Here is a 27,522-nt window from a genome sequence, read left to right as displayed (position 1 = left end):
TGCAGCTGTTATGGAGCCACATAGAGGATAAAGAATTTTTCAATATCTCCTGCTTAAGAAATTTTATTTATGTCATGTCCTGAAGGAATAATAGCAATTTGTACTGGTCATGAGTTCTGAGTTTTGTAGGGATTGGTTGTGTTTACTGCTACTCTTTTTTCAAGACTCCAGAAGTAAAGTATTTAGCATGCCAACTCAGTGCAGACTAAACTGAAAGCTGGCAGTGCAAACTGCCAATCTAGAACTGGGGAGACCCAGGTTGAACTTTCCACTCACTGATGAAGCTCACTTGGACCAATTACTGTATTTCTCAGCCGAAGGTACTTCACAGGGTTGTTGTGAGGATAAAACTAGATAGGGAGGGAATCCATACACCATCTTTTAGCTGCTTGGAAGAAGAGTGGGAATAAATAACTGTGTCAACAGTTTCATAATATTCTACATCTGAGCCATATGTTTTCCACAAGGGATGGAAAACCTATATTTATTTATTTATTTATTTATTTATTTATTTATTTATTTATTACATTTCTATACCCCCCAATAGCCAAATCACAGATATCTTTTTATGCAATACCTTAAGTGCCACTCCTTATTTATTTATTTATTTAAACATTTATATCCCGCCCTATATTACAAGGATCTCAGGGCAGTGTACAGGTAAAATCATACATATAAAACAGAACAATAAATATACAATTCTAAAACAAATTAAATCATTAATATATTAAAGCCAATATGAAATTTTAAAACAGTAAAATCCAATTAAAACAAGACAGTGTGCAGGCTGGTGGATTTAGCCATCAAAGTCTTTGTTTAGAAGCCACGTCTTAACCTGGCGCTGAAATAAAGCCAGTGCTAGTGCCAGTCGGGCCTCCAGAGAGAGGGCATTCCACAGCTGGGGGGCCACAACAATTTATTTAGTTTGTCTTTTTGCTGCCAGTAGCAGACTGACTAAAACAGCAAGTTACTTGGGAAAGTGACTATGAATATGCCACCCAGTCCATCAGAACAAGAGGCAATGATTAAAATATCCTAGCCAAGTAGAGATTTTGCTCACTGGAACACAGATGAGGGATGACCAAACCATCCTGGATTTTAGGAAATAGCTGGTTTTGCTTTATTGGACATGCTGGGAAGACTAGTGAAAAAAATGCAAACCCTCCTCTCTTAAAACAATATAAGATATCTTATTATGAAATGTAAATATTAAATATTAATGATAATTAACAATTTAAAATCTAAATCAGGAAGCAGTATTATATTAAAGAGAAGACAACACAGAGACACAAGCAAGTTCACAATGAATTCAGGGTAATGGGCATAAAAATAATGATCAAGATGACCTGGATGGCATCCAAAGAGAAAATGTTGATTTGAAGCCCTGACACTTGGGCCAAAAAATTATTTGAGTAATGAACAGTTGTGAGTTCGTATTACTCCAGGTCAAAAGTGTATTTAAAGTTTTCGCTTAGCAAAAAATATTGTGTAAGACATAGACATTGAAAAGCTTGATATACAGATGTCTAGAAAACAAAATAGGTACTCCAGTTTAATTAGCAAATTTTGGGTAAGGGGTTATATTCACGAAGGTATAATTCAAAATTGATTGTATCTAACCCGAAAGATGTATGTGTAAGCCTTTTTTAAGAATGTTTAAAAACAATAAAATAATTAAGACTGTGAGCACTAATTTAGGAATGAGATAACTTCTGTACAAAAAGCATAAATATGTGGTGATTTTAGAATGCAGGAACTTCTTATAAGAAGCCTACCAGGCCTGTGCACATTTCAATTGGATAGCCTATTCAGTATTTATTTATTTATTTATTTATTTTATTTATTTATTTATTTATTACATTTTTATACCGCCCAATAGCTGAAGCTCTCTGGGCGGTTCACAAAAATTAAAACCATTAAGAACATAATAAAACATTCAACAATCTAAAAACCCAAATACAAAATACAATATAAAAAGCACAACCAGGATAAAACCATGCAGCAGAAACTGATATAGGATTGAAATACAGAATTAAAACAGCAAAGTTCAAATTTAGGTGTTAAAATACTGAGAAAATAAAAAGGTCTTCAGCTGGCGACGAAAAGAATACAGTGTAGGTGCCAAGCGGACCTCTCTGGAGAGCTCATTCCACAGCCCCGGTGCCACAGCAGAGAAAGCCCTTCTCCTAGTAGCCACAGGGGATTTGGTACTTAGAATGGGATCTCTTTTAAAAAAAAACTGTTAAAAAGTTTAAGAACAAGAAATGTTTGAGAAATTCTACTCCTTGTTAAGCTATTAAGATCTAAGAATCTTTAGCAATGTTCTGTTTTACACAAGAAATGTTCTTATATTATATGGAAGTTATATTTTGATGTGATGCTATAAGTATATTTCTAATAAAAATGAATAATGGATCAAAAAGATTTTCCTGTATTAATTCTTGTTAGTATAAAACTCGCAACCCACCAAATAATCTTAGGTATACACTTTGTTTAGATGTAATTTATCTGCTATAAGGGGTAGACAGGCAGCTAAATGCTTCCAAAGTACTGAACTATAGATGGATAGCTCAAAGAAAGTCCAAGCCGTAACAGAACATGCACTCAAAGCTCAGTTCATCTTGTTTCTAAATGTGAGCATTTTGTTTTCCAATTTGGAACATGTGCCCTTTTAGAAGTGTGTACCAAAAATGAACAGTCCTGTCCCGTTCACATCTTTTGAACAGGCTTGCAAGTTCAGAAACCTGTGAATATTTTCTCCAAAAATGTGTACATGTTCCTGTTCAGGGTTGCAAATGGGGCTTGTTCGATTGTTTTGCAAGCACAAACAAAATTCTTGTACTGTATGTCCCTAACACAGAGCCATCCAAAAAAATCAACTAACACATTTTCCTTATAATTTCTTATCTATGCCAACACTTTCCATATAATGTCAGACCTGTTAATTCTATGGATGGGAGAACCAGAGATGCTCAAGCTTGCTGAAATTCTCTAAATTTTACTTCAAAGCTCAGTTTGACACCCACACCCTTCCCATTCTCGTTTGCATGTGTTTTTTCAATTCATTTGAAAAAGAATAGTGCACGTTTTGAACAGGAAAAGTAGTTTTCAGACATGCACACTCATTGACTAAAATGTGAAAATGCAATTTTTTAAAATATGCATTCTTTAAAGTATGAATTTCTTAAGGTGTGCATTTTTAAATGTGAACCTTTTTTAAGTGTATATTTTGCAAGTGCAAGTTTGGGAATTTGAGAGCATTTTTGGAGAACATGCATTCCGTTTGCATTCAGAGTTGCGAATGGGACATTTTAAAGTAATTTGCGAACTGAAACAAAATGGTCATACTTGCCTAGTTAGTTCCTCGCCTGTTAATATTCCTAGAACAGCAGGTAAATTCCCTTACAATTCTTACTACAGCACACCACACCCCCACTCCCATGCCGCTGAAGGACAATCTCTTGGCATTTCTCCCCATTGTGTACAAGAAAATAAGCATCACATTCTTAAAAAGAATCTCCTGTGAAGACTCTCCCAACTCACCATGTGGCAATATATTCTATAGAAAGAGCCAGACCACCAGCTGAAAAAGTGGCTATTACACTTAAGAGTCTTGACCTTCAATTATACCTGGCTGCCACTGTACACCTTTTGGAAAAAAAGATAATATTGGAAATGCTTCTCTTACAGGCTTCACAATGCAACATAAAGTATTAAAGCTAGAGGTGGAGGGAAGAGTAGGGAGACAAACCTGTCTTTCAAAAACACAGTGAACCTTGAAGTCACCTTAGGGTTACAAAACTGATCTCCTGTGATTTTCCCTCTTGGCATTTTAATAAAAGCTTTGGGCTGAGATCCGGGACAGAGACTTCCCTGGTGGGCATTCCTCAGCTAGAGACTGACAGAGAGAGCATGACCCTGCTTGTTTTAATGGGGGGGGGGGTTTGATTCTCCACCTGCTTCCTTGCCATCTAGGTTTGTGATAAAGTGCGAACGAATGGGTTGCAGCAGGATCTACAGCATGTGTGACTAGGCTGACAGGTGTGTGGTGTTGCACAGTGGCTTCCCATTCCTCTATGTAGCTGGCAGGAGGAAGTTGCCTGGTTGTACATGAATCAAGCGAGGGGCATGCATTGTTGTTTGGTTGCATGTATTAAAGCATAGCCTATCTGCAAAGAACCTTCACTTACTCCTAATTAAAGAGTACAATTAATTTCAAATGTCATTAAATGCAAAATGTACGTTCTGTGACAAGCTGAAGTTTAAATGTATGGGGAAATCAACACAGTGGCAATTCACAACTGCTATATCTGGTAATGTCCTTTCCAAAGAGTGGCTTTGCAGCTGTGCAAAAGTGCGGTGAGACAGCATGTGGACACACACTACATCTGCACATTGTGTGTCTGGGTGTGGCCAGAGGCTATTTAAGCCAGCTGCACCCTGGAAATTGCTCCTTTTCCTGGAGACGCAGCACTCACCCTCCTAACTGGTAAGATGGGTTGCTTCTGGGTCAATTCAGTTTTTTTTATGGCGGACTGGATTGGCCTGTAGATTTTGTTGTTGTTGTTGTTGTTGTTGTTGTTTTCACCTACTTAACGCTGTACTGCTATGCAGTCCTCCAAGTTATTAGGTGGTTATGTTAGGCGCTGCAATGTTGGAGACAAGAGGGAAGCCCTGAGGCACCTTGATTGGGGATAGACTAAACTGGTTTCCCATTATTATTATTATTTATTTATATAGCACCATCAATGTTTCCCAGGGCTTTGGAGATTTAGGAGAGAAGAAGGCCCCCCTCCTTTGAGGCTTAAGCAGCTCATCCACCTAAAGCTGTGCAGCTTGAGAGGTAGTGAATGGGCTAGGGGTGGGGTGGGATCTCCCTAGGCACCTAAACCAGACAAGATCTGAATTCAGCCTGGGATAGGGCAAGCTTGCTTGTCAGGGTTGGCATAGGAGGGGTTGTCCAGAATTGGACACCTGCCTCAGCCATATCCTAGGCAATTAATTGTTTTACTACAGATATCTGATGTTAATTTAATAAACATGTCCGTAGTTAAACCAACCTTTGAGCCTCGCCTTGTTATTTCCGCATGGTTGCAACACTGACATCATAGCATTGCTTTTTTTGTCTTCTACATAGGATAAACAAGTCAGTCTCTAAGCAAAAAAAATCAATGGGCACAAGTGTGACATCAGAAAGGGCAAGACACCTTAGTCTCCCAGGACCCTCTCCTATTGACCTAAAAGTTGTAAATCTCCTACAACATAATTTGAAAGAAAGTTTCCAGCATGAAACTGCAAAACTGGAACTTATCAGGATGTACAATTTTATTAATTAGGAGATGAATAAGGAAACAATTTTTGTCCCATTGTTAATTAGCTCAGCAATGCTAAGATTACTGTGTTATCACCAAATGCTGCTACTTGTATTTCATACTTCTTTCCACCTACCCCATACCTGCCAACTAAGGATAACACCACACACCTGATGAAATGGACACTAGTCTACAAAAGCTTGTGCCATAGTTTTAAAAAAAGGCTTTAAGGTGACACAGGAGTATTTGCTACTTTTCCAAATTAAGGACTACTGCTTCAGGCATATCCTACTTTAATATAACTGTAAACTAGAGATGGGGAGAAATTCATTTGGCTTACATTTTAATATGAACTGACATAATGTGCACTTCTGGAATTAATAGGTAAACTGGAACACCATTATCCTTTGGTATTCACCGATCAAAAATGCCTACAAAAATGGGAACATTCCATTAGGGGAAACATGTACCCCAAAAAGCATATATTAAAAGAATTGCTCATAAAAATGCATATATCTGGGGAAACTGCATACAAAAATGAATATATTTGATGAGATGCATACTAAAATGCATACAAATTTTCATGCAGGCTTTTAATCCCAAAGACAGCAAACTGATGAGGAAATCGGATGGAACAAACTTGAGTTGCAAAAACTGCGAAAACTTTAGAAAGCAAAATGGATTTAATCATCCCTACCAAGAATGAGGGACAGAGTGTTGTCTATCTCTATTTTTTTAACTGTATGCTTGTAAAGGGAGGGAGGTATTTCAAAGTAACTATTCAGAGGAGGGATTGTATTTATTGTATTTACAGATATCAAAGCTGGAAACAGAATCCTTTTTTGTTCTCTGACCACCAGGCCTTTTAATATTCTTTCCAGCTTGGAGAGATGGGAGACCCTTTGAACCAGAAGTTTTGCCAGGGTATAAAAGGATTCAAGGGAGTTTACGTCCTCGCTTGTGGAGTTGAAATCAATGTCCCAGACGCATGATTAATGGACTGGGCTTCCTATTCCTCTACCAACTCTAACTTTACTACAAGAGCAACTAAGCCATTCAGTCTGTGTCAGTGACTTTGTCATGTAGCTCCGGGCTGTGCCGCTGCAATAATCCCTCCCGTATTAGACGTTCATCTGAAAGAAGCTGTAAAACACATGTCAGCTTAAACAGTTACTAGCAGACAAAGCATGATTACATTGTCCTGGGAAAACTGCAACGGCTGGACTGAAACTAAAATGAAGTGCTTTTAACTAGTGGTGGGAGGGGAGAGACACTAGGCAGAATAAATGAAAGCTGGGTAGTTTGTTGTAAGATACAAAGACTGCAATCCTATAACCAGTTTCCTGAGAGTAAGCCCCATTGACTGCGATGGGATTTACTTTTGAATAGACACGTATAGGATTGTGGTGTAAGAGCTTTATCCTAAAACATGCTGCACCAACTCCTAAGTTCTTAAATGTGAGTGTACCAACATCTACTCTTGTAAAACGTTACAAAATTTACAATAGGCAGCACTGCAGTAATATTACGTAAATGCTGCAGTTGATAAACACCAGTGCCCATACAGTTTGGATATCAAATAAATAACAAGTGTATTGTTATGCTCTTGTAAACTACTGCATGATTTGGGGGTTAATTTCAACCCTTTACAAGATTAATGCATCACTTGCCACACGACAACTACACATCGTTTATAATGCATAAATGAAACTTTAATGTGCCCTTGTTACCCCCTTGTCGTCAGTTTGTTGTTTTACTATATTTACAAGTTAGATCCTCTGGTTCATGACGCTGATTTGGGGAAAAGATGCCAGTAGATGGTGCTAAAAAGGGCAGGATTTATAGAGCCGGTCTAAGTTGTTTTGCAATGACAAGTGCCTTGTGAATTTTTGGCACTTGCTATTCCAGATTCTATGCCAAAATTGTGTGTGTGTGTGTGTGTGTGTGTGTGTGTGTGTGTGTGTGTGTGTGTGAACACAGATCTTTTACTCTATTATTCTTTCATTAAAATACAAGATTCGAATCATGTTCTGTTAGATCCTAATACTGTCACTGTTTTGTTCTTCATATATATGTACATTTGATATACATTCCAACAATAATATATTTTTTTCTTTTTTAGAGGAAAAAGGCAAGATGGGAATAGTGCAGCAGTTTTTAACATTATGTATCATAGACAGACACACATACCACGTAGCATGGGCTCCCAAGTATTAAAGGTCATGTTAAAACTCACAATTGTACTGATGTAATGTATCAAATATGAAACACTAGTTCTAAGAAATTGTATCGAGGGATTTTAGCTCATTTCTGGGCTTACATTTCTGGTTTACAGAAATAAACATTTCATCTTCTAGTACAGAACGTGCCATTACTGAGCACTCACAAAAAGCTCTTATATAAACCATAAGGTCAATTGTACCTGTAGTATAACTAGAGAGTAGCTAAAGGTCCATTCTTCACTTATGCAGGTTTAACAGATGAATAATCTCTTTAAAACCTAGTACCGGTATAAAAGAGAGCACAATGGTACCATCTTTGGCACCAAGGTTTATGGGTCATTCTTAATAACTGGAGAGAATGAGTTCCCTGGGTTTGAGATTCCTGGATCCAGCATCTTGATATATTAAACTATTTCCCATCTAGGCAGCCTACAGCTGTGTAAACTTGTATTACTAGCACTTAACACTGGACACATTCCTCTTAGCACAGTCCAAAAACTGATCAGAACACATCACGCAAGGAAACAATTTCCTGCAAAACTTTAGGAGGATGAATGAGCAGGGACTCCCTATGCTACTTTTGGTGCTAAATAAACGGAAGCAACAGTAATCATAACTATTTCAAATCAGAGCATGGTGATGCACTAGAGAATGGAAAATATTATTTAAATAACAGATTTATGTGGCCATGCTACAGGATTTTCAGATGTTCATTTCTTGCAGAAGCAATCCATATCCCATGGGAATGAACTGAGTGATACTCACTGATGTGACAAAGATCTGAAGTTCCACAAAAGCCTCATATTCCCATAGTTCCTTCTGAGCACTGACTCCTTGAGGCACAGTAAAGCCAGCCCTTTTGCTTAACAGTTAAAATTGCCTTTATAATGGCTGGCATCATAAAGGACTGTAGTTAGTTTAAAATCAAAAGTGAAAGCTTTCAATCTGATAATAGAGAACAAAGGGAATCTTTGACCGTCCCTTTGGGCCTCCTCCATCCAAGCCCATGGAGGACACTTCCCCTCCACAAAGCCTCTGCTCCCTTGGAGAAGGGAGAGAACAGCTTCGGACTGAGGGCATGTCTATACAAGCCCTATATCCTGGGATCATCCCGGGATCATTCCTGTGCATCCAAATGCCACACAGGGGATCCCGGGATCAGGCAGGGACGATCCCTCCATTTTCCTGGGATAACCCTTAGGTGTAGAAAGGGCCCGAGCCACTGCCTCAAGGAGCATTGCTTGAGGCAGCAATTCACTCCAAATGGGAAAGACGCAAGAGCAAAGCGAGTTCCATTGGGAGCCACCGTATCAAGGTACTCCTGCTGCCTTGAAACAGTAGCTACCAAAGGCGCCTCTAGACTTTCTCAATCGAAAAGAAGAGGAGAGGAGCAAGTGTTAGACGTGAGAGAAAATAGTAAAAATTGTGATCTAGACATTAAGATTTCATTCTGTTCTATAGAATACAGAGTATGAATATACAGGCAGGCAGATAAGAATTTTATTTTTTTTAAAGCCTAGGGGGAAAACAGAAATATGTGTTCTAGATATGGTATTTATGGTTCATCATTCACCATGGCATATAAAGCAGGGAGGCTACATCTAAGGTAATTGCTGTCAATTATGTCTTGAATACCACTTTCTTCCAGAAATGTGCCAAAAGATAAGGAATTTTCCGTAAGGCAGATCTCCGCATGTCTCCACACAAGTAAAGAATCCAACTTATTTTTGTCATTAATCACAGCTCGATTTTAGATAACACAAAGGTTTTGAAACACAGGTTATTTGAAGTATATGCATACAATACTCTGTTGGCTCTTTCACCCAACCCTGCCACAAACCATCAGCTCAGTTCTATTTATTTATTTATTTATTTATTTATTTATTACATTTTTATACCGCCCAATAGCCGAAGCTCTCTCTACTCCTTCTCCCAAGCCAACCTCCCAAGCCAACCGTCCAACCCTCCTGCCCTTCTGTACTTTATAGTAGAGTTTTCATGTTTGCTTGCAGGAGCACGCAGTCCAAAGACTTCAACAACAACATCAGATGCAAATTCCATTCCTGTAGTCATGATGTTCTACAATTTGATTTTAAAATGCAAAACTATATATGCTCAGTATTTTATCGTATATGTATTGCCTAGTTGTATTTTTGGTATGGCTCTTTTTATCTTCTATGCTGCCTTAAGAGGATTTTACCCTTAAAGGTGTCCTAAAATTCTTTTTAAAAAATATATTACTTTTTGTTTTTGTTTTTAATCATTAGATTAAACACACACACACACACACACCATATCAGGAATGTAGAAGCCGTTGTAAAGCACGGAATGGCAGAGGGAGGTAGAAGAGAAATGTTAGTTGTGTGCTTCACAACTGAAGGAATGCACATGGCCATCTTACGGGGCGGCCACATATGATCGTTATGTCCAGGACCTAAATTATCTAGCTGCACTACTTTATGGGACGTCCACAAGCAAAGCATCAAGGTTGACCCCAGCGATTGACATTCAGAGGTACGCTGCTGCTGAACGTGAGCATTCTCTTTAGTTATCATGGCCATTGATAGACCTCTCCCTTCATGAATGTGTCTAACTCCCTTTTAAAGGGATCTGAGCCTCTGGCCATCACCATTTCTGGAAGCAAATTCCGTAAGTTAATTTATGGCTTTGTGTGAGAAAGTACTTTCTTTTATCTGCCCTAAATATAGTGCCAATTAATTTCATTTGGATAGATGACCCTTTGCTCTAATATAAGAGAGGGAGGGGGATTATCTGGAGGACACTGATGCCGCCTGGTTCTCTCAAAATACTACAGTCTTCATCTGACAGATGGGATGTGTGTATGCAAGGGCGGTTGCAAAAAAAATAGGAAGCACTGGAGTAAAACATGACTGTTTGCACAGAGTAAACATCAGTCCAAAATGGCAGGTTTCACAGTATGTCATTGTTCCTGTTTACCAGCACATCAATACTGATACACTCACTGTCATTTATATAGAATAAAGTGATAATACAGAGAGATAAAACTCAAGAACTAAAAGATCCAGAGCAACCTCAATCCTGACTGATGCACAGAGGGAAATAAGAACACCATGTGTCAAATGGCACATGTTTCTAAGTACTACTCTGTACCACTCCACATGACTCTGTACCACCAGCTGAGCTCCAGACAGCCCAGTTTTACACACACTAGTAATGTGCTTTGCTCAGTCAGTTCAGACATAATTTACTATTTAAAACATGCCATGGGGATTTTGTTTTTTAACAGCAACATTTTCCATCTAATCTCTTAATTGTGAAGTCTCCTGTAAAAAGCCCTTTTCTTGGCCTCTGTGTGAATGCTGGAGATTAGGGTTTAACCCTTTTAAGAACACTTATAACACACTGAACAATATGCATTGGAAATGTGTATAACTGCTTAGTTTTCATGTTAGGCAGATTATTGATTTACACATTCCATCAGTCTTAAATGGAGGAGGAGGAGGAGGAAGTAATTTGAAGGTAAGAGTTCAGCTATACTGAACACCACATGGAAGTAAACTTTCTTCGACTTCATCAGGCACTGAACCAAGGTTTGAAAGAAAAGAACTCTTATGGAAGGAGGAATGGCAAAATGTTTTACAGTGGCATCTCACATAAAAGGCTAACATCCACAACAAGAAAGTGTCACTACAGCAGTGGGAAATCCATAGCACCCTCAATCCTGACTGGTGTTCAAAAGAAAATAAGAACATTTTTGCATCAAATAGCACTATTCCTTGTTCAAGGGTATGAGAATTTTTCTTCTTGGGGTAGTGGGGAGATATGATGAATAATACAGTGAATGTGATGAATGACTGTCATCTGTTAAATACCAGGAAATTTTCATTTTCTGATTAAAGGGAAAATAAGTAGAAGTGGGGGGAAACAGAATCACTCAGGCTTGGCCTTAACTCCATTTCTGCTAGCTAGCAGCTGTATTTCAAAATGCTCCTTTGACAGCTGCGTACTTAAAAAATATTTTATTTCTCTTTAAAAAAATTTTTTTTTCAGAGAAAATAGATCATATCAGTATGCCGTGGAAGAACACTGAAAATGAGATTCTTTAAAATGCCAAAAGAAAGCAAAACTAGAACATTCTAGCAGAAACAATGCAATCCTTGTCAATCAAACTATAATTTAAGTCCTATTTACATTAAATGGAATTAGTTTTAATAGGATGCTTTAACAAATGGCTAACTATATATTACTGAAAGCTGAATAGTCCAACAGATCCATTTTTGTCAACTTTCTTTTAACATTCTTTCCTAGTTCTAAGCACTGTTCATGCAACTTCAATACACCATAACTGTCTACTTAAATGTGTTGAGACATAAATGCAAAATGGAAGCTGAATCACAGCTGCTATTATCAAGAACCACTGAATATTGTGTCGATTCCTTGATATAAAAAATGGCTCTCCTACGACTGGGCACTATCCAACCCACAACGCGGCACTAGCAGAAACAAACTCGCTAGCAAAACAAGAAACTAGCCCAAATTAATGTTTCTGGAATTGGGCAAGTCAGCAGAGTTTGCAGAAGGGGGCTCCACTGAGTTGCCCTGTCCCAGAAGCACTATTCTGGGCTGGCCTCCAGGGTTGCACTAGCAAGCATAGCTCCCTGTTGTGCTAGTGTTGATTTCCACTAGCACAGCATGTTTAGCATTGACAAGCTACTAGGACTGGATACTATCCTATATCTCTTAAATCTCTGGGAAGCAAGTACATAGATAGAAAGTGGTAATTATTCAATGTTTTCTCTTAGTTGAATAGTGAGGAAGACATACCTGTGATACAACATCAGTCTTTTATGGGAGCACACCTCTACAATTGAAATTTGGAGAGGTGTCATAACTGTGTCTAATCACTAATCAAACATCGGTATAAATCCTTCTCCTTATTACAAATTGTTATAACTGAATGACTTCATAGAGGACTTTACACAAGTTTAAAAAAATAATATCTGAGTTGGCCCTAAACATCCTTTCAAAATGGGCTGTTTTCTAAACAGCTTCCCCCCCACACACACTTTACCCTAGGCTGAGCTTTGCCCCACTTATAACAAGCTTTGCCACATTTAAGGTATCACATGGCACTACTAGAGCCAGAGAGAATCACATATCAAACAAGAAAAAAGCAGGAAGCAAGGGAAATAATTTCAATTTCTAAGTTTCACCCAGAATAGAAGCAGAACACTGGCAAGAATGTCAAAAAACAACACAGCTACAGGGATTACACTACATCCTATTCATTGCAAGACATAACTAATGAATATAACAATAAAAATAACATATTCCAAATTGATCAGCAATAAAACTGCACATTCTACTGTGTGCTACAAACCTTTTTCGAGAGTTGAGTTTTAAGAAAATATCTGAACGTCAGAACGGTGAGGGCTTGTCTAATGTCAACTGGTAAACCGCCCAGAGAGCTTCAGCTATGGGGCGGTATATAAATGTAATAAATAAATAAATAAATAAGGTGTTCCAGTAGGTTGCCCTACTGCAAGTGCTCCTGGGGTGAACCTACTCCCATGGTATGCTAAACAACAAACACTGTTCTAACCCACTATTCATTAACTTTTTATTAGAGATAGAGCCAAACTAAAACTATTCTATTTTCAAAATGGATGCTTCAGTCCTGATACTGATGTTGTCTTTTCTTTTGAAAACAGCTACCCTGCCAAGTTCCACTGTGAGAGCAGTCTTTGACCATGTGTTCAAAGCACATGAGGAAATATCCAATACTCCTGCTGTGCCTGTGCTCATTCTGTTGCACCAGCAGGACCCGCTACTACAGCTTCCTAAAGTAACCCCGGAAATGAGCCAAAACACTTGTTTCCAGAAGGGGACAGATCAGGGGAGCTCCTTTCTGTGAGCACCACTTATCTGTCCTATTCTGGAACTGAACATTTCGGCTAGTTTCTGGTTGCTTTAGGAACCGCTGGCTTTCTGAAGCGCTAGCACTGGATTTTGTCCATGATCTGAACAGTTTATTCATTGGAAGGATGCCACGTACATGGTCATAACTACGTAAAACAAACTAAATGTGAGCCTGACCTAAATGTTGCAGTTACCTACCTTTAATACTGAGGTTGTTAAAACTCTTAACAACAAAAGACCTTAACAACAGTTCCAGTGTTGTAGCTAAAGGGATTTTAACTAATGATTACATTTTTTTTGTTATACATCGGAGCCTTAAGTGAGGCTGTTGCCACCAGGACAAAAATGACATATATTTGGAAACAGGGCTTCCTTCTGAAAGGTTTTCAAGTCTTATCATGTTGTTACTAAGGAATTCAGTGAAATTCAGCTCCTCAGCATTTTGTGCTCATACAGGGCCAACAAAAGCTCAGGAACAGTGATGGACGAGAATAGTAAAAGGCTTCTCTGAAAGCTGCTGACGTCTGCATTAATGAAAGCTGAGGATTTCTATGCATTGTTTCAGTTAAGCTTGCACTGGCTATCTGTCACAAGACCAACTTTGCTTCTAATACGATGCCCTTTCCTGGCACCTGTCCATTCCGCCTTCATTCAAGACACAAAGGATGAAGAGCTGAACTAGGAAAGTGCAGGAGCACTCCCCAACCCCCAGCTTTATCTTCTCAGTGAGAAAAATACACATGGCTGAAAACAGGAAGGGTCTAACTTGGAGGACCACAGTGAAAATGCACCATGAAACAAAGCAACAAGCTAATATTGCCAGAAGAGGCTGGGAAACATATGGAGCAGTACCCAATGTGACATGAGCGCTAGTGTAAACAATCAATCAATCCAAAGTTTATTGTACTAGCCAAAAGGCCATGACAAATACATCAAAAGACATATATGCAGTAATACAAATACCGCGAAAATACACAGGTAACTTGAAATGTACCATAACTAAAACTCAGCTTTCACACAGCAGTCTGAATTATGTTGTGCTTGTGTTCTGGGCCTGTAGCACAATACCAATAGCATGAGCTGACATAGTGGGTTTTCTAAGAAATCCGGTTATGCCAACTAACGCTATTGGCATCACACTAGAGGCCCCTTATGCTAATGCCATGTAATTTGCACTTGTGTCATACTAGATGCTGCTCATGGTCTTGAAAGTCATGTTTGATGCCGGTGCCTCCAAACCAATACACTTCCTCTGTTACCAACAGACTATACTAGTTCAGTTTAGCTTTTAATAAAAGGGTATTTATGTAACATGTTCCTTATGTAGCAAGTATTTGATGGAAAGCGTGAACATACCTGAATAAGAGAAACGTTGTGTAGACTAAGTCTGAAGAGGTAGTTCCTGTGTGAGTAAGCAAACAAAATTTTTTAAAGTGTTAGGTTATACATTATTTTTTAACATGAATAAATAAATATGATCATTACACAAGAGTAGTGTAGGAGCAGCACTTTTTTTTTCTGTAGGCAGTAAATTAATTCTGGAGGACCAAACTAATAAGGGATATCCTGGCTTGCTGATGTTTTAATGAATTTTGTAACAAAACAAAAAAAGAATTCTCCAAGCCCCTATACTGTTCATATACAAAGAAACCTGGCCAAATGTAAAGCTTGCAAATGCTTGTGATAAACACTGGATGTAGCTTAGGATCCAAGTAGAGCAAAATCAGAAGTTCTTAATCTCAAAAGAATTCCAGTGACATAACTTTATGTACTGTAGAGAACAATCCTATGCCTCTTAGACAGTGTCTGTGGAATACAGGGTATTTTGGTTTCCCGCCTCTGCCCTTGCCCCCTTGCAGCTAGTATGGAGAGACCCACGCTAAGGGGGCATTCCTGAGGGCATCCCCAGACTCCTCCCCTCCCCCTCCCTGAAGCTTCCTCTAGACCGTCAACATCACCAGTCCAGCTAAACTGCAGAGGCTGTGCATTGGATACTTAACAGCTTCCACGTTCAAAGGTTTACGAGTACCCAGGGCAGATATGATTGGCCTAAGTAAGGGACTGAGAAACCAGGAAGCTTTGGGCATCTAACAACTTACCAGGAGCATCATGGCCAGAAAAGAAACAAAAAGAAGAAATAGGGAAATATCAAAGCTCAGTCCTACCACCCACCCTCTTCATGCCACACCTTTGTGGCAGAACACTGACACCAGGAAAGGTCAAGAGAAAAAAAAGACAGGCTATTTTGTTTGGGACAGCTGCACACAGATAGCCATCATATGGAGGTCCATTCAAATCACTCTACTTGGCCCTTGTGTTATGCAGAGAGAGCTGCCACTGGAAGCTTCTGCAGGCCAGCTGTATTCGGAGTACTCTCCCTAGGAATAAAGGCCAAATTATGTGTGACACGGTGGACCCATGATCAAATGTCCCAGCATTTTTCTCTTTGGTTGAAAAGAGCAGGGGGACAGAGACAATTTTCCTCAATGTAAATCCCTGCTCCCTGAAGCTGTTGTTAGCCACAGAGGTCTAATACTTATATCCCCACCTTCACAGTTATTATCAGCTTTGTGGGGGCATTTGGATTGGGGCTACAGCATGAGAGAAAGGACTGAAAACTTCTTCAACCTCAGAAGAAGTCCTGATCCCAATTGCCCCCTTTGCAATTTTTAAGGCAAAGTAAAAGATGTCAGGAAATTCAAACATGGAGCACCTGTGTGTCACATGTTATTTCCCCCCAAGGTTCTCAACATTCTTAGTCTCTCTCTCTCTCCCTCTCCCTCCCTCCTTCTTCCTTTCTGTCTGTGAGCCAAGAAAACTGTTTACTCAAGCAAGTACTTGATATTGTTTTACAAGGGATCTTGGCTTTGATTTATGAATCCAATTTTCTCCCTTGGATTTCAAGTTCTGAATACATCACCTGCATTTAACTCTTATCTGGACACACTGTCAAATCTTCATGCAATGCCTGCTTACAACTGCAGTGTCACAGAAACAACACACCTGTTCTCCGTGGTGTACATCTGAAAGATTAATCTCTACCTTTGCCAATTCCTGATAAGTTGAAGACCTGACTACTTTTGGTTTTTTCTTGATTTGATAATATGTTGGTAGCTCCTTCATGTACCATCAGACAACTCAAGAAGTCCCCACTAAAAACTTGTGCATCTGGGAGATTGAAGATGCTTCTCATTATTTATTAAGTTGTCCCTTATATGAGCTTGCTAGGCAGAGGTTTCTTCTTTGTATTCTTCAGTCCCTGCCAAATAGACCCATCCTGGACCAGATATGTACACTGCTTGTAAAAAAGTTGTATTCATTATCACCTAAGTAGCAAAATTTGTCTTGGCAGCTAAGAAAATATGAGCCAAGTCTTTCTTATTGATTGATTGATTGATTGATTGATTGCATTTCTATACTGCCCAATAGCTGAAGCTCTCTAGGCAGTTTACAAAATCTTTACAAAGGTTTACGAAATCTTAAAAAACTTAAGAGGGATGGATGGAAGGTGTTCTTTTTGTATCATTTCTTAACATCCGTAGTACATTGGAGACAGGTTATGTGTTTATGCATTTGCTTGATGAATATGTTATTTTGTTTGTTTTGTTAGTTTATATTGTGATGACCTACTTTAAACAATAAAGTAGTTGTTGTTGTACTTTAGAAGCTCCAGGATATGTAAGAGAAGTCCATGGTGCGGCTTGTCTACACCACTGTCACTCTGGGTTCCAAGTGAAGCAGGAAGTGGCTATAACTGCATGTAGGCTAGAAATAGGCTAGAATGGTAAACTAAGGATAACTTCTAATCACTATCTTCCTTCAGCCAACATGGCTGAGAAGACAGTGAACAGTTGGCTGCTTTTAGCTGCTTTAAAAATAAGTTTTACATGTATTGGTAATTATAACGGAATCTCCATGGCCTGGAGATTTATATCATTTCTTGGAAGCAGCCAAGGCTCCAAGTCACACAAGGATATATATGTGTATAAACAGAACTTCCATTTACCCAAACATCTGATTATCTGTATCCTTTCAACATCTCCAAGGCATTTGGTAAAATACGTACAAGCTTTATTGTCATTTTCCAGCCATACAACTCATCCATGCATTTTTCTTGCAACTTTTAGGGAAACAATATCTTGCCATTACAAAAAATAATACTGTGCAATATATATATATATATTTCATGTGTGCTCCTCAGGGAGTTTGACCATTCAAAAGCCTTGGGTCCCAGTTCACCCTGAGGAGGGCAACTTGAGATTTAATGGCTCTGTATTACTATGCTGTTGTTAAGAATGCTATTTAAATGCATTGGTTTTGGATGGCTCATAAGAAGGATTTGGGGCTTGTTCCAGGCTTCTAGAAACACTGTATATTTTGACTGAATAAGCAGCTTTAATATTCAAGATATTTCTTTGGTGGCTTTTGGATGGAAATGGGCAGCAGATCTACTAAAAATTGTCAATAAGGAGTAGCATATTAACTATAGCGAGCAGGTACAGCCAACATTCTCAGGATGAAGTGAAAGCCCACTGGCATCAAAGCAGCTTGTGTCTTCAGATCAAAAGTTGTATACATCCCTCAATTCATTTTTTGCCAATGCCAAGCCACCTACCTAAATTCCTACCATCTATTTGTGTTTCTGAGGTTCTACAGCTTAATTGCTACAAACATATTTCAGAATATACATAATCCCATCCTGCAGTGGGACTTAAGCAAACAGTTATGTGTAAAAAAACAACCAGTTGGTCTAAACTCCATCAGCACAGGTGGGGTATATAAGTGAATAACTGAACAATAGTTAAATTCGAAGTAGAGAAACACATTTTTGCTAATGCCTTAAGAAGATGATCACCCATTTCTCCAACAGCCTAATTTATTTTGAAGCTCCTTAAAGTTAAATAGCTGTACAAATCTCCCAGACAAATGTATTTATAATTTTTTTTTAATTCAGCTTTGGGTTGTAGAAGACTAAGTGCTTGCTGTGCCTGGTACCATGCAAAAGTATGACCTGAGACAGCAAGAGAACAAGGCTAGATGTATATTTAGACAGAGTTGCAAAGACAGCAACTCTTAATTTCAACCATCTCCCACCCAGCCCCAGCTGGAGTTCTTTTGAAGATTTTTTTTTGTTAATCCACATTCAGCATGGGACCCTTAAGTATAAGCCCTATGATTCAGAACATCAATGCTGATGTGGGAAAAAGTTAGCCGGTAGAAGCCTTGAACATTCAGGATTGGTTCTTGGAGAGGCTGGCCCCACCCCATTCTTGGTCACCTCCATTTTGTGCTTCCCTGGCCTCTCATGATTCACTGTGCTTCGTAGCTGGCAGCCATAATTTATACAACAGCCTCTTCACAGGGTTGGAAGGCATTGGACCCAAAGGCTAGGATTGGTCTGGCAGCCTTGGCTACTGTATGCCCACACAGGAGCTCTGCTGGGGCTACAGTTAGCATCAAATTTACTGCTAAGATAATGTTGTTCCGGAGGGTTAAGGCTTGCTTCCTCCCCAGCTCCAGCATTTTCTCTGGTGGGCTTCTGTTTTGTTACTCTCTGTGTCTGGATGACTGGGGTCAAAAGACAGATCCCAATAATCTCCTGTCCTTCTTTCCTCTTCACTGGCTCCAGCTCTCCTTCTTATTGCCTTTTCTTTCTTCTACTTGTTTTTCTCCCTTCTGAATCCCCTCCTTCCTTCTCATTCATCCTTCACCTGTCTTTCCTCCGCTTTAACCTCTTCCATTCTTATTCTAGCCTCCTCTGCTTTGCCTTTTCTTCCTACCTTTCTGCTGCTTCCTTGGTTCTGGGGGCATTTAAACAGCCTGCTCCTGTTGCAATGACACAGCAATGACATAAATTCCAATTGCTGCCACTCCTGGTCTGCCCAGCCATGTCCCTGCTTCAACTGGGGCAGCGGGGTGGCAGCCCCTAGCTTTTCTCCACACCATGTAAGAGCTGGTTCTGAAACAACTATCCTGTCATGAAATGCACAACTTGGCTGAACTTAGTAAAAACCACACACACACACACACAGAGAGAGAGAGAGAGAGAGAGAGAGAGAGAGAGAGAGAGAGAGAGAGAGAGACTACAACACTTGGCTGTTTTTATGGGGAAACAGAAAAGGGGGAGAAAAGTGTTCTGAAAAAACATTGAAAAACAATCTGAAGATATTTAAAAGCCTCAAGCTATCTTGGTCTATAGTGAAAGCACAGAACATCTTACAATGATTTATAAATATTTCAGAGTGCATTCAAAGCCAATGTGCATGTTGTCCTTTCTGTAAAGCTACACTATTCAGGCGCTATGCCCATTAGCGACAGGGAAGTTGTTTAACAGAAACCTCTCTTCTAATTAAAAAGAAATTATGAGCTCAACCATCCTGCCACTGTGCATGGGAAGTATTTCAACCCAAGTCAGTTACGACGACGCACTTGAACTGGGAGAAGACATGTTCTAAATTGATCATGGAGAGGGGCCGTAAATTCACCTTCAATTCTTTCCCCCTTCTCTGGCACTTTAGTGCCATCTCTTACACATTCACATTGCACATACTATCGAATCATCATCATTCCACAAGGATCATGAATAAACATAGCACAAAAACCCATCTAAGGTGCATCATTCTGGGAAAACTTCAAGCAGCTAGTGCTCAATACTTTCTATGTCTGTCTTGCTCTTGCTCTCTCAAACTCTGTGTGCTCTGAAGAAAGTAGCAAGTAACTACTGGGATTATATTTAAGCCCCTGTGAAATGTTAGATGTTTCTTATTTAGTAATTTGCTGCTGTTGTACTATTTTATTGATTGGTTTTTAACTGATTAATTGATTTGTTTTTAATCTACTTTGTTAGCTATCTTGGGAACTTTTTGCAATAAAAATGTGGGTTCTAAATTTAATAACAAACTAAGTTCCAAACAAAGTGGCTCTGAATGAAACCTCAAGAACAGAAACAGATTCCCCAATTCTATCAAATAGAAGTAATAACTTTTGATTTGCAATAGAGTTGGGCAAATTCAGGGGCTCCTAAGGGCACACCCCGGTGGGCCGCAGTGTCGAAATTCAGATGCACTGCAGCAGCAATCAAATGAAAAAGTTGTTTGCCCCCCAAATTTGGTACCATGGATCCTTAAAAAGGGCAAATTTACCTTGAAAACCAAACAACAACAACAACCCAACCCAACCCCCCCTGGAACTATGCAGAACGCTTGGTTCCACCTTCACCAACCTCTAGAATTCTTTCCGTCTCAAAATGTTACGTTCAATTTTCCTTCAGTAACAGTCATACAGATGAGCAGCTTCCTAACTCTAGTTTATGGTCATGTTTTTCGTAGGTTTTGAAATAATGGGACCCCCATGCAGTCACTTAGCACAATGTTTTTTGCACTTTAGCTGGTACAGTCTCCAAGTCAACTTTGGCAACTTTCTCTGGGAGCTCAATCAGATTGGGTTTGAAATTTCCGGCCCATTAAAAGCTCTGAGACAGATAGCGTATCTATAAGTTAAAAAACAAATTAAAAAAAAAACCCACACACAACCTGAACTGAAATTACTTTTTCTATTCCCCTAGAGAAACCCTGAGACCTTTTAATTAAGGATTTCAATGTCTGCAATACATTAACCGTATAATTTACTTGCACCTGTTCCTTTTCCTATGCCATTCACACAAGCAGCTTTTCCTAACCTATTCCAAAGGCCCCTTGAATTTATTTTACAGATTTCAAAAGAAGGGCCTTCCTTTCCCACAAGGTCACATTACCAGACAGAAGTAGCCCTGTGATGTGACTTTAAATCAAAGCATTTATTTTGTCTCCCAGGAAACACAGAACAGCCAAGTTGGTAAGAAAGAAGCTTTTTACACTTCATCATTTTTCTAGATGGTTCTGTAAAACTTCAGAGGCCCCTCCCTCAATAATATAGACACAACCTAGACACCCTATCAAATTAATACCAGTACCTGAAATTTGTAGACTTTGAAGCTGTGCCTAAGGCTAAACATGCTAATTTCACATCTAATTTAATTTTTAAAATGACAAGGGGTAAAAGGCATTGTTTGTTTTGGAAACAGGAGACCAATGTTCAAATTCCATCCTCCACCACGGGCTAATCACTAGCTTTTTTATATTATAGGGAACTGTCACATTTCTAGAAATGCTGACCCCAAGGTTAAGTCTACACTGAGGGAGAACAGCACAGCCAAGAAAGCATGGAAGAAAGGTTTATAATTAGATTCACAAATGATTGCAAACATTACTCAAAAACATGCCTGCCTTCATAAAATGTAATATACATAGAACACTGACAAAATGAATTTGGTGGCACTGCTGCTGCGCTGGTTTCACAGACTGAATGTAGCCACAGCATTTTTTATCATTATCGTTTCTAATCCTTAAACCTATAGAATCTTCAGCTTGGTCGCAATCCATACCGAAGTAATTTCAGGCCTCAAGATGTATTTTATGTTTACAAGCTCAGGACTTTCTACAACAAACAAAGGAGCGTAAGTGGTTAGTCTTTCAGTACTGTAACTGGCCAACGTTATTTTTTGTTAATATTTACATTTTAGTCTTCCTTGGAAAGCTCAGAATGGCCTACATAGAATTCCAAGGATCTCCCATCAAGACACTGATGAAGTCCACACTCATGTACATTGTACAATAATGCAGCATTTGGCACTTCAAAATCATTTCCTGGATCCTCTGTGTTTATGTTCATAACCTTCATTTCAAAGTTGGAAACACACTCAAAGAGAACCTTGAGACATACCTGGCATTACAAGCATGCTGATATTCCAAACCTTGGATTATCCTTCCATTCCTCAAAGGGCCTAGTGTGACTATCCTTCCAACCACTAGAGTTCTCCAAAACAGCTTTCATTTATTACAACCCACCAAAATGCATCATAGAGAAAACATTTTATAACTCCTTTGAAAGTTGCCAGTGATCTTGGCAGATGGCACAGAATTTTTGCTGTGATATATTCTGGCTGCTCTTGCTGCTGTTAAAGGTAGATTGTCTTTAAAATGCTTCTCTCCTTCCCATCCTTCCAGCAACCTCTAGCACCACAGCCTTTACCTCCTGCTGCTTTGCCCCAGGAGATGATAAATGCTTCTTCTTAGGTCTTCAAGCCACCTTTTGTTTCAGCCACTTGTCACTGTCCCATACTGTGCTATCTAAGTGTGCACATATGCCTGCACACCCATGTTGTGTCTCACAACTGTCCCTCTTGTTAAGCACTTGGAGTTTCTGTGCAGCATCCATTCTGAAGAGGTTCATTGAAGCCACTGCCTCCTTATCTGCTCCTGACATAGAAGATGCTCCAATGAATCACTAGTACTTCGGACAACCTTGAAGGAAGCTGCCTTTACAAATCTTGGCACTTCAGTCACACATTCCCCTTTAGGTGTTTTTCTCAAGATATCCTGGTCTGAACAAAATCCAGCATACTCAGCCCGTTTCATAAGCATTAGAAGGAAAAGTAGGCAAAGGTTTGTGCAATTCAAACTCTGCTATACGTTCTTCATGTCCGGGCACCGTGATATGTATGTTTATCTCTAAACTGTACCATGCACATCTTGCATCCCTAGACATGGTTAAATCCAGAAGGAACATACTATCATTGCTCTTTAGGTCCATTGTACTTGCCCTTTTTTCATTTTTTGTAAAACAGGAGTAAAATATTTCTTCCTAAGCTCTCAAAGTTGTCATAAAAGTTGATTTGGCCACTGTTGCAACAGTGACAAATGGCTTAGAAAAATCTGAAAAGAATAAAGTATACCCAAACAAATTCTGTTGTAAAAAAACAAAGATGTAGTACACCAATACAGATTCAGGAATAGAAAATTCAAAAATAACTTCAACTGCCTTTATTTTTTATTTAAACTACTTATATACTGCTTGATATCATAAGCGGTTTATATAAAAATACATAAAATGCCATATAAAAACAATATATTAAAAATGTTACAAGAACAACGGAACACAGCAATGTGATTACAACTCAGAGAAAGCCAGTGTAAACAGGTGCATCTTTAAGAGGCATCTAAAGCTTGCCACAGTTTCTGCCTCTTGGACCGCATGTGGGAAAGCATTCCAGAGGATGAGTGCCACTACCGAGAAGGCTCCGCTGTTACTTGACACTGTTGGTCATCAGATGACCAATAAAACCTCCTCGGAAGATCTTAATTTTGTGTATATAGGAGAAAACAGTCGGCTAGCAACTGTCTTGATGGAAGACTGGCAACTTATAGCTTCTCACATTCACAATTAATATTTGGCAAACAAAGAGAAACATTTCACTACTGGATATTTGACCTTCTCTGTAGACAACATTTTTCCTGGAGGATGCTGGCATAATATAATGGGTAAGAAGGTGACGTATTAGCTAGAAAGTACCCAGTTCAACTATATACCCAGTGTGTAGTCTCAAGCAATCCACACAATCTCAGCCATTTCATATGAAGACAATAATACTACTGGCGTACCTCATACAGTTATTATAAGGATTACCGAGAGAATACATCAGGCACTTAGGGGAGAAAATGCTGCAGAAATACTAAATATTGTCATGGTTAAATGCCATTAATAAATAATTCAAGAAGTACACATTTTGTGATGGTTTTGTTTTCAATTTTTTAATCTTTTTTTAGTATCTGACTATTGTATATTTAATGTGAAAAAAATGCTCAGAATTGTTCCCTATGTGGTTTTTTTTACTTCAGTTTAATTTTAAAACTTAAAACCTGAAAGGTTGCAGTGGATCATAGCATCTTGCCAGGTATCCCTTCAAGCACACAGGTTGTCCGTTCCATTCAATCCAGTCTCCAGAAGGCTAATTGATTGACATGCTAAGGATACATTGCCCTGACTGTCTGGGCATATTCTCCATCAGCGTGTGGAGTCTTTGCTGTAATTTAGACAGCAATACGCTAGTTCTCTTTTTGTACATGTGGACAAACCCTAACTTAGAAAAGATTTTATAGCATCTGAAATCCTTGGGAGATGACAGCTTTCTGCTTCATTAACTACTCATTTTTATCACTTTTTTCCCCAAGAATGCATGGCAATTTTCTTCTCTTTAGCATTATTACCGTGTTTCTAAAATCCCTGTACATAAATTATACCTTTCCTTTAAGACCAACCTTTCAGTGTGCTTGCAAGCTGGAAAGCAATCTCTTTTACAGACAGCAACGTGCAGGGAATGAGATGGAGAAGCAATCTGGCTCCAATTAGAAAATTCTAATTTACCTGGCTCCAACAATAAGTTGATTCCTATTGGCATCCAGAGCAAGCTGAGAGAAATCCCGTACACCTGGATAGGTGAAATTTGAGACCCAGGGCTTCAGATCTGCAAAGAAAATGAAAAAGGCAGAGGAATAAGAACACAGTCTGAGAAACAAGAATTTGTCCAAGGAAGTCTTGATGATGACACATTGGCTCTATGTACCCCCCCAAACCCTGCAGTTTCTCTCCTGCAGGGTTGTGCCACGAAATCCCCATGCCAAGGAGCGAGCATGAGGTTTACATTGATCATTGGAGCTACTGCCCCCCCATCCCTCCTTAGCATTTCACCCCTTACCTCGTGGGCTTTCCTATGTATTGACATAAAGGGGATGGAGAACTTCCGAAGATAAGAGATGCTCTTCTCCTCACAGAGAAGAGTCTCTCTGGAGGCAGCATGGGTGGGTGGGTGGGTGGGTGTTCCAGCGGTCATTCAGATTGCCAGGCCGACCCCTGTCCTGGTGGATGGCAACCAATCAGGGGTTGCCATCTGCCTGGCCACACCTCTGCCGCAACTCTGGAGTCCTTGCCTCACTCTAGAGAAAAAAGTCAGGATAAGTCCCTGACTTTTTTATTTCGGAGCTTCGGGGGGAAAACCCTGGGAGGGCTCCGTAGTGGCTGCTGCATCGTATAAGCAACTCAGCGCCACTGCAGAGTTCCCCCTCATATAGACAGCCCCCAAGACATTCAGCTAATGGATTTCCTACTGAGCACTTGTCAATAGATGGATATTTAATCATTTGTTAAAGGACCTTTTGATTGATTGATTGATTGATTGATTGATTTAAAACATTTATATCCTACCCTATATCAATGAGATCTCAGGGTGGCGTACAGATAAAAGCATACAGTATAAAAACAGTAAATATACACAGATAAAAACAAATTAAATGTGCAAACCACCATAAGCTCAGGAGAGCTTCAGAGGAGTGTATTGTCACCTACATGGTAGACTACTATCATAGTAGTTGAGATCTAGTGCAGTAGCTTCAAGTCTAAGCCAGGACTATTGTTGACAAAGTCTATGGCTGTCAGTAGTGGAGTAATTCCAATGTAACACTGGCTCTTTATCCCACTGAAGAAAGTTCATGGAGAAACACACATTCAACACCCTAAATAGACCCTGTAGACCCAAAGGCAAAATCTGCTCCCCTGAGAGGGCTGAGAAAGCAAGAGAGGTGGGTGGACAGAGTAGAATTTGTCACATTAGGACTTGCTGTGACATTATGGAATGCAAGAGGGGATGAAGAGGTTAGCACTTCACCTTCCATCCTTTCCTAAAAGAGACTTTCCTATAAAACCAGTTGCTGACCAGGGTGCTACATCAAAGTATTGGTTTTTATTTTATTTTTTACATATGATTGGCTATGCCAATCAACTGATCAGATGGCAAAGGGGGACGGGATTTCATTACTTTTAAGATGATATTTTGGCAGATATAGCTTTTCTGCATGCTGAAACAAAAATGCTGTTCCTCTCAAAATACAAACACCCACACACACATACACACTCAGCTATTAAAGGGATAGTTATTCTGCATTTGCATCTAATATATCTAATTGCCAATATCTGATTATGATTATTCAGCAGCATGTGACTACCCTATATGGCATATTTGAGTAAAGGATTACTGAAAATAGCTCCAAGATCTTAAATGTTCTGAAAGCTAATAGATGTTTTTTATACTATTGCCTAGTTCTCCAATTAAAGGAAGCTCTGTGTTGAAAGGAAACTGACTTATTAGCCACTTAATAGGAGTAGATCAAAGTAGAGTAGAATATTTCTAGAATAGGAAAGGCACAGCACATTTGAAAGAGCAGCTTCCTACAAAGTCATTGAGATAGTAATTCCTTGATTTATATGTGGCATGTCTTCCTATTCCTTGAAAATGCAAGCAATGAGAGTACTACAAAAGCAAAAAATAATAATACCAGCACTATATGACAGCCTTAAATATGTCATAAAAATAAAAATGTGCACTAAACAATTCCCTGGACTACCACAGTGAGATTCAAAATGTTGCCACAGATTGTATCATATCTTCAGCTGTCTATATTTCTTTGCTTAAAAAATAAATCTGAGAAGGAAAAGGGGGTGGGGGGGATTTCAGAACTGAAGTAGATTTTTCAATAAAGTTCTACAAACTGCTTCCTTGTGCTCATGGATCTTTCCTGTAAATCTTTCTGGATTTTGGTTTTCACTGTGATTTTTTTTAATACGTATTCTTCCCTGAAGAAAAAAATAATAATCCAGCATAATCAGTCTTTAGGCCACACATCATCACAGTAGCGAATAGAAGAGCTCCTTACTGACTGGCCTGCCTCTACTCCACTTCCTTTTGTTCCTGCACCTGCTACAAACTCACTCTTGGCAAACCTGTACATTCACCACTACAGTCCACAACACTTCAGTTGTTATACTACCTGTACTGCTTGTGAGCCTCTGCTGACTAAGAGCTTTGGTGTAACCCAGGCAGGTAGTGCATCAAAAGGTACCGCAGGGACTTCAAACATGGCACCATTCAAAAGCACATCACAAAGGGATACAAAGAGGCCTGAAGTCCCGCGGGTGCAAGCTAGAAAACCAACAGCAGTAAAGGTGGAGGAGCCAGGAATGCGGCAGCAGGGCAGCACAGATGTTGGGTGCAGGATGCTCAGAGTACAGTAAATCACATAGGGCATGAGAACCAATCATGAGAGAGGTCTCCAAGAAAAGGCAGTTCAAAAGACTAAAATGCCATAAAACAGTTAAAAACATAAAATACAATACGAATATTTTAAATAAAAAATATAATACATTGCAAAACAACAAAC

The 27,522-nt window shown here is 39.3% G+C and overlaps 1 protein-coding gene across 1 annotated transcript in view; it reads right to left on the bottom strand.

Moving 5' to 3' along the window:
• Positions 1-27,522, bottom strand: part of SEMA5B (semaphorin 5B) — a 402,471-nt gene that overhangs the window by 141,534 nt on the left and 233,415 nt on the right. The window contains exons 4-5 of the mRNA XM_063116674.1: positions 24,677-24,776; positions 14,792-14,837 (exon numbers count right to left, since the gene is read on the bottom strand). Of these exons, the coding sequence (XP_062972744.1) occupies positions 14,792-14,837; positions 24,677-24,776 (146 nt within the window). The remainder of the gene's footprint in view (positions 1-14,791; positions 14,838-24,676; positions 24,777-27,522) is intronic.

Source organism: Elgaria multicarinata, chromosome 2 (assembly GCF_023053635.1).
Source record: "Elgaria multicarinata webbii isolate HBS135686 ecotype San Diego chromosome 2, rElgMul1.1.pri, whole genome shotgun sequence".
In the NCBI taxonomy this organism is placed as follows: Eukaryota; Metazoa; Chordata; class Lepidosauria; order Squamata; family Anguidae; genus Elgaria; species Elgaria multicarinata.
The sequence above is the reverse complement of the archived record's forward strand: the minus strand, read 5'-3'. Positions and strand labels throughout refer to the sequence as shown.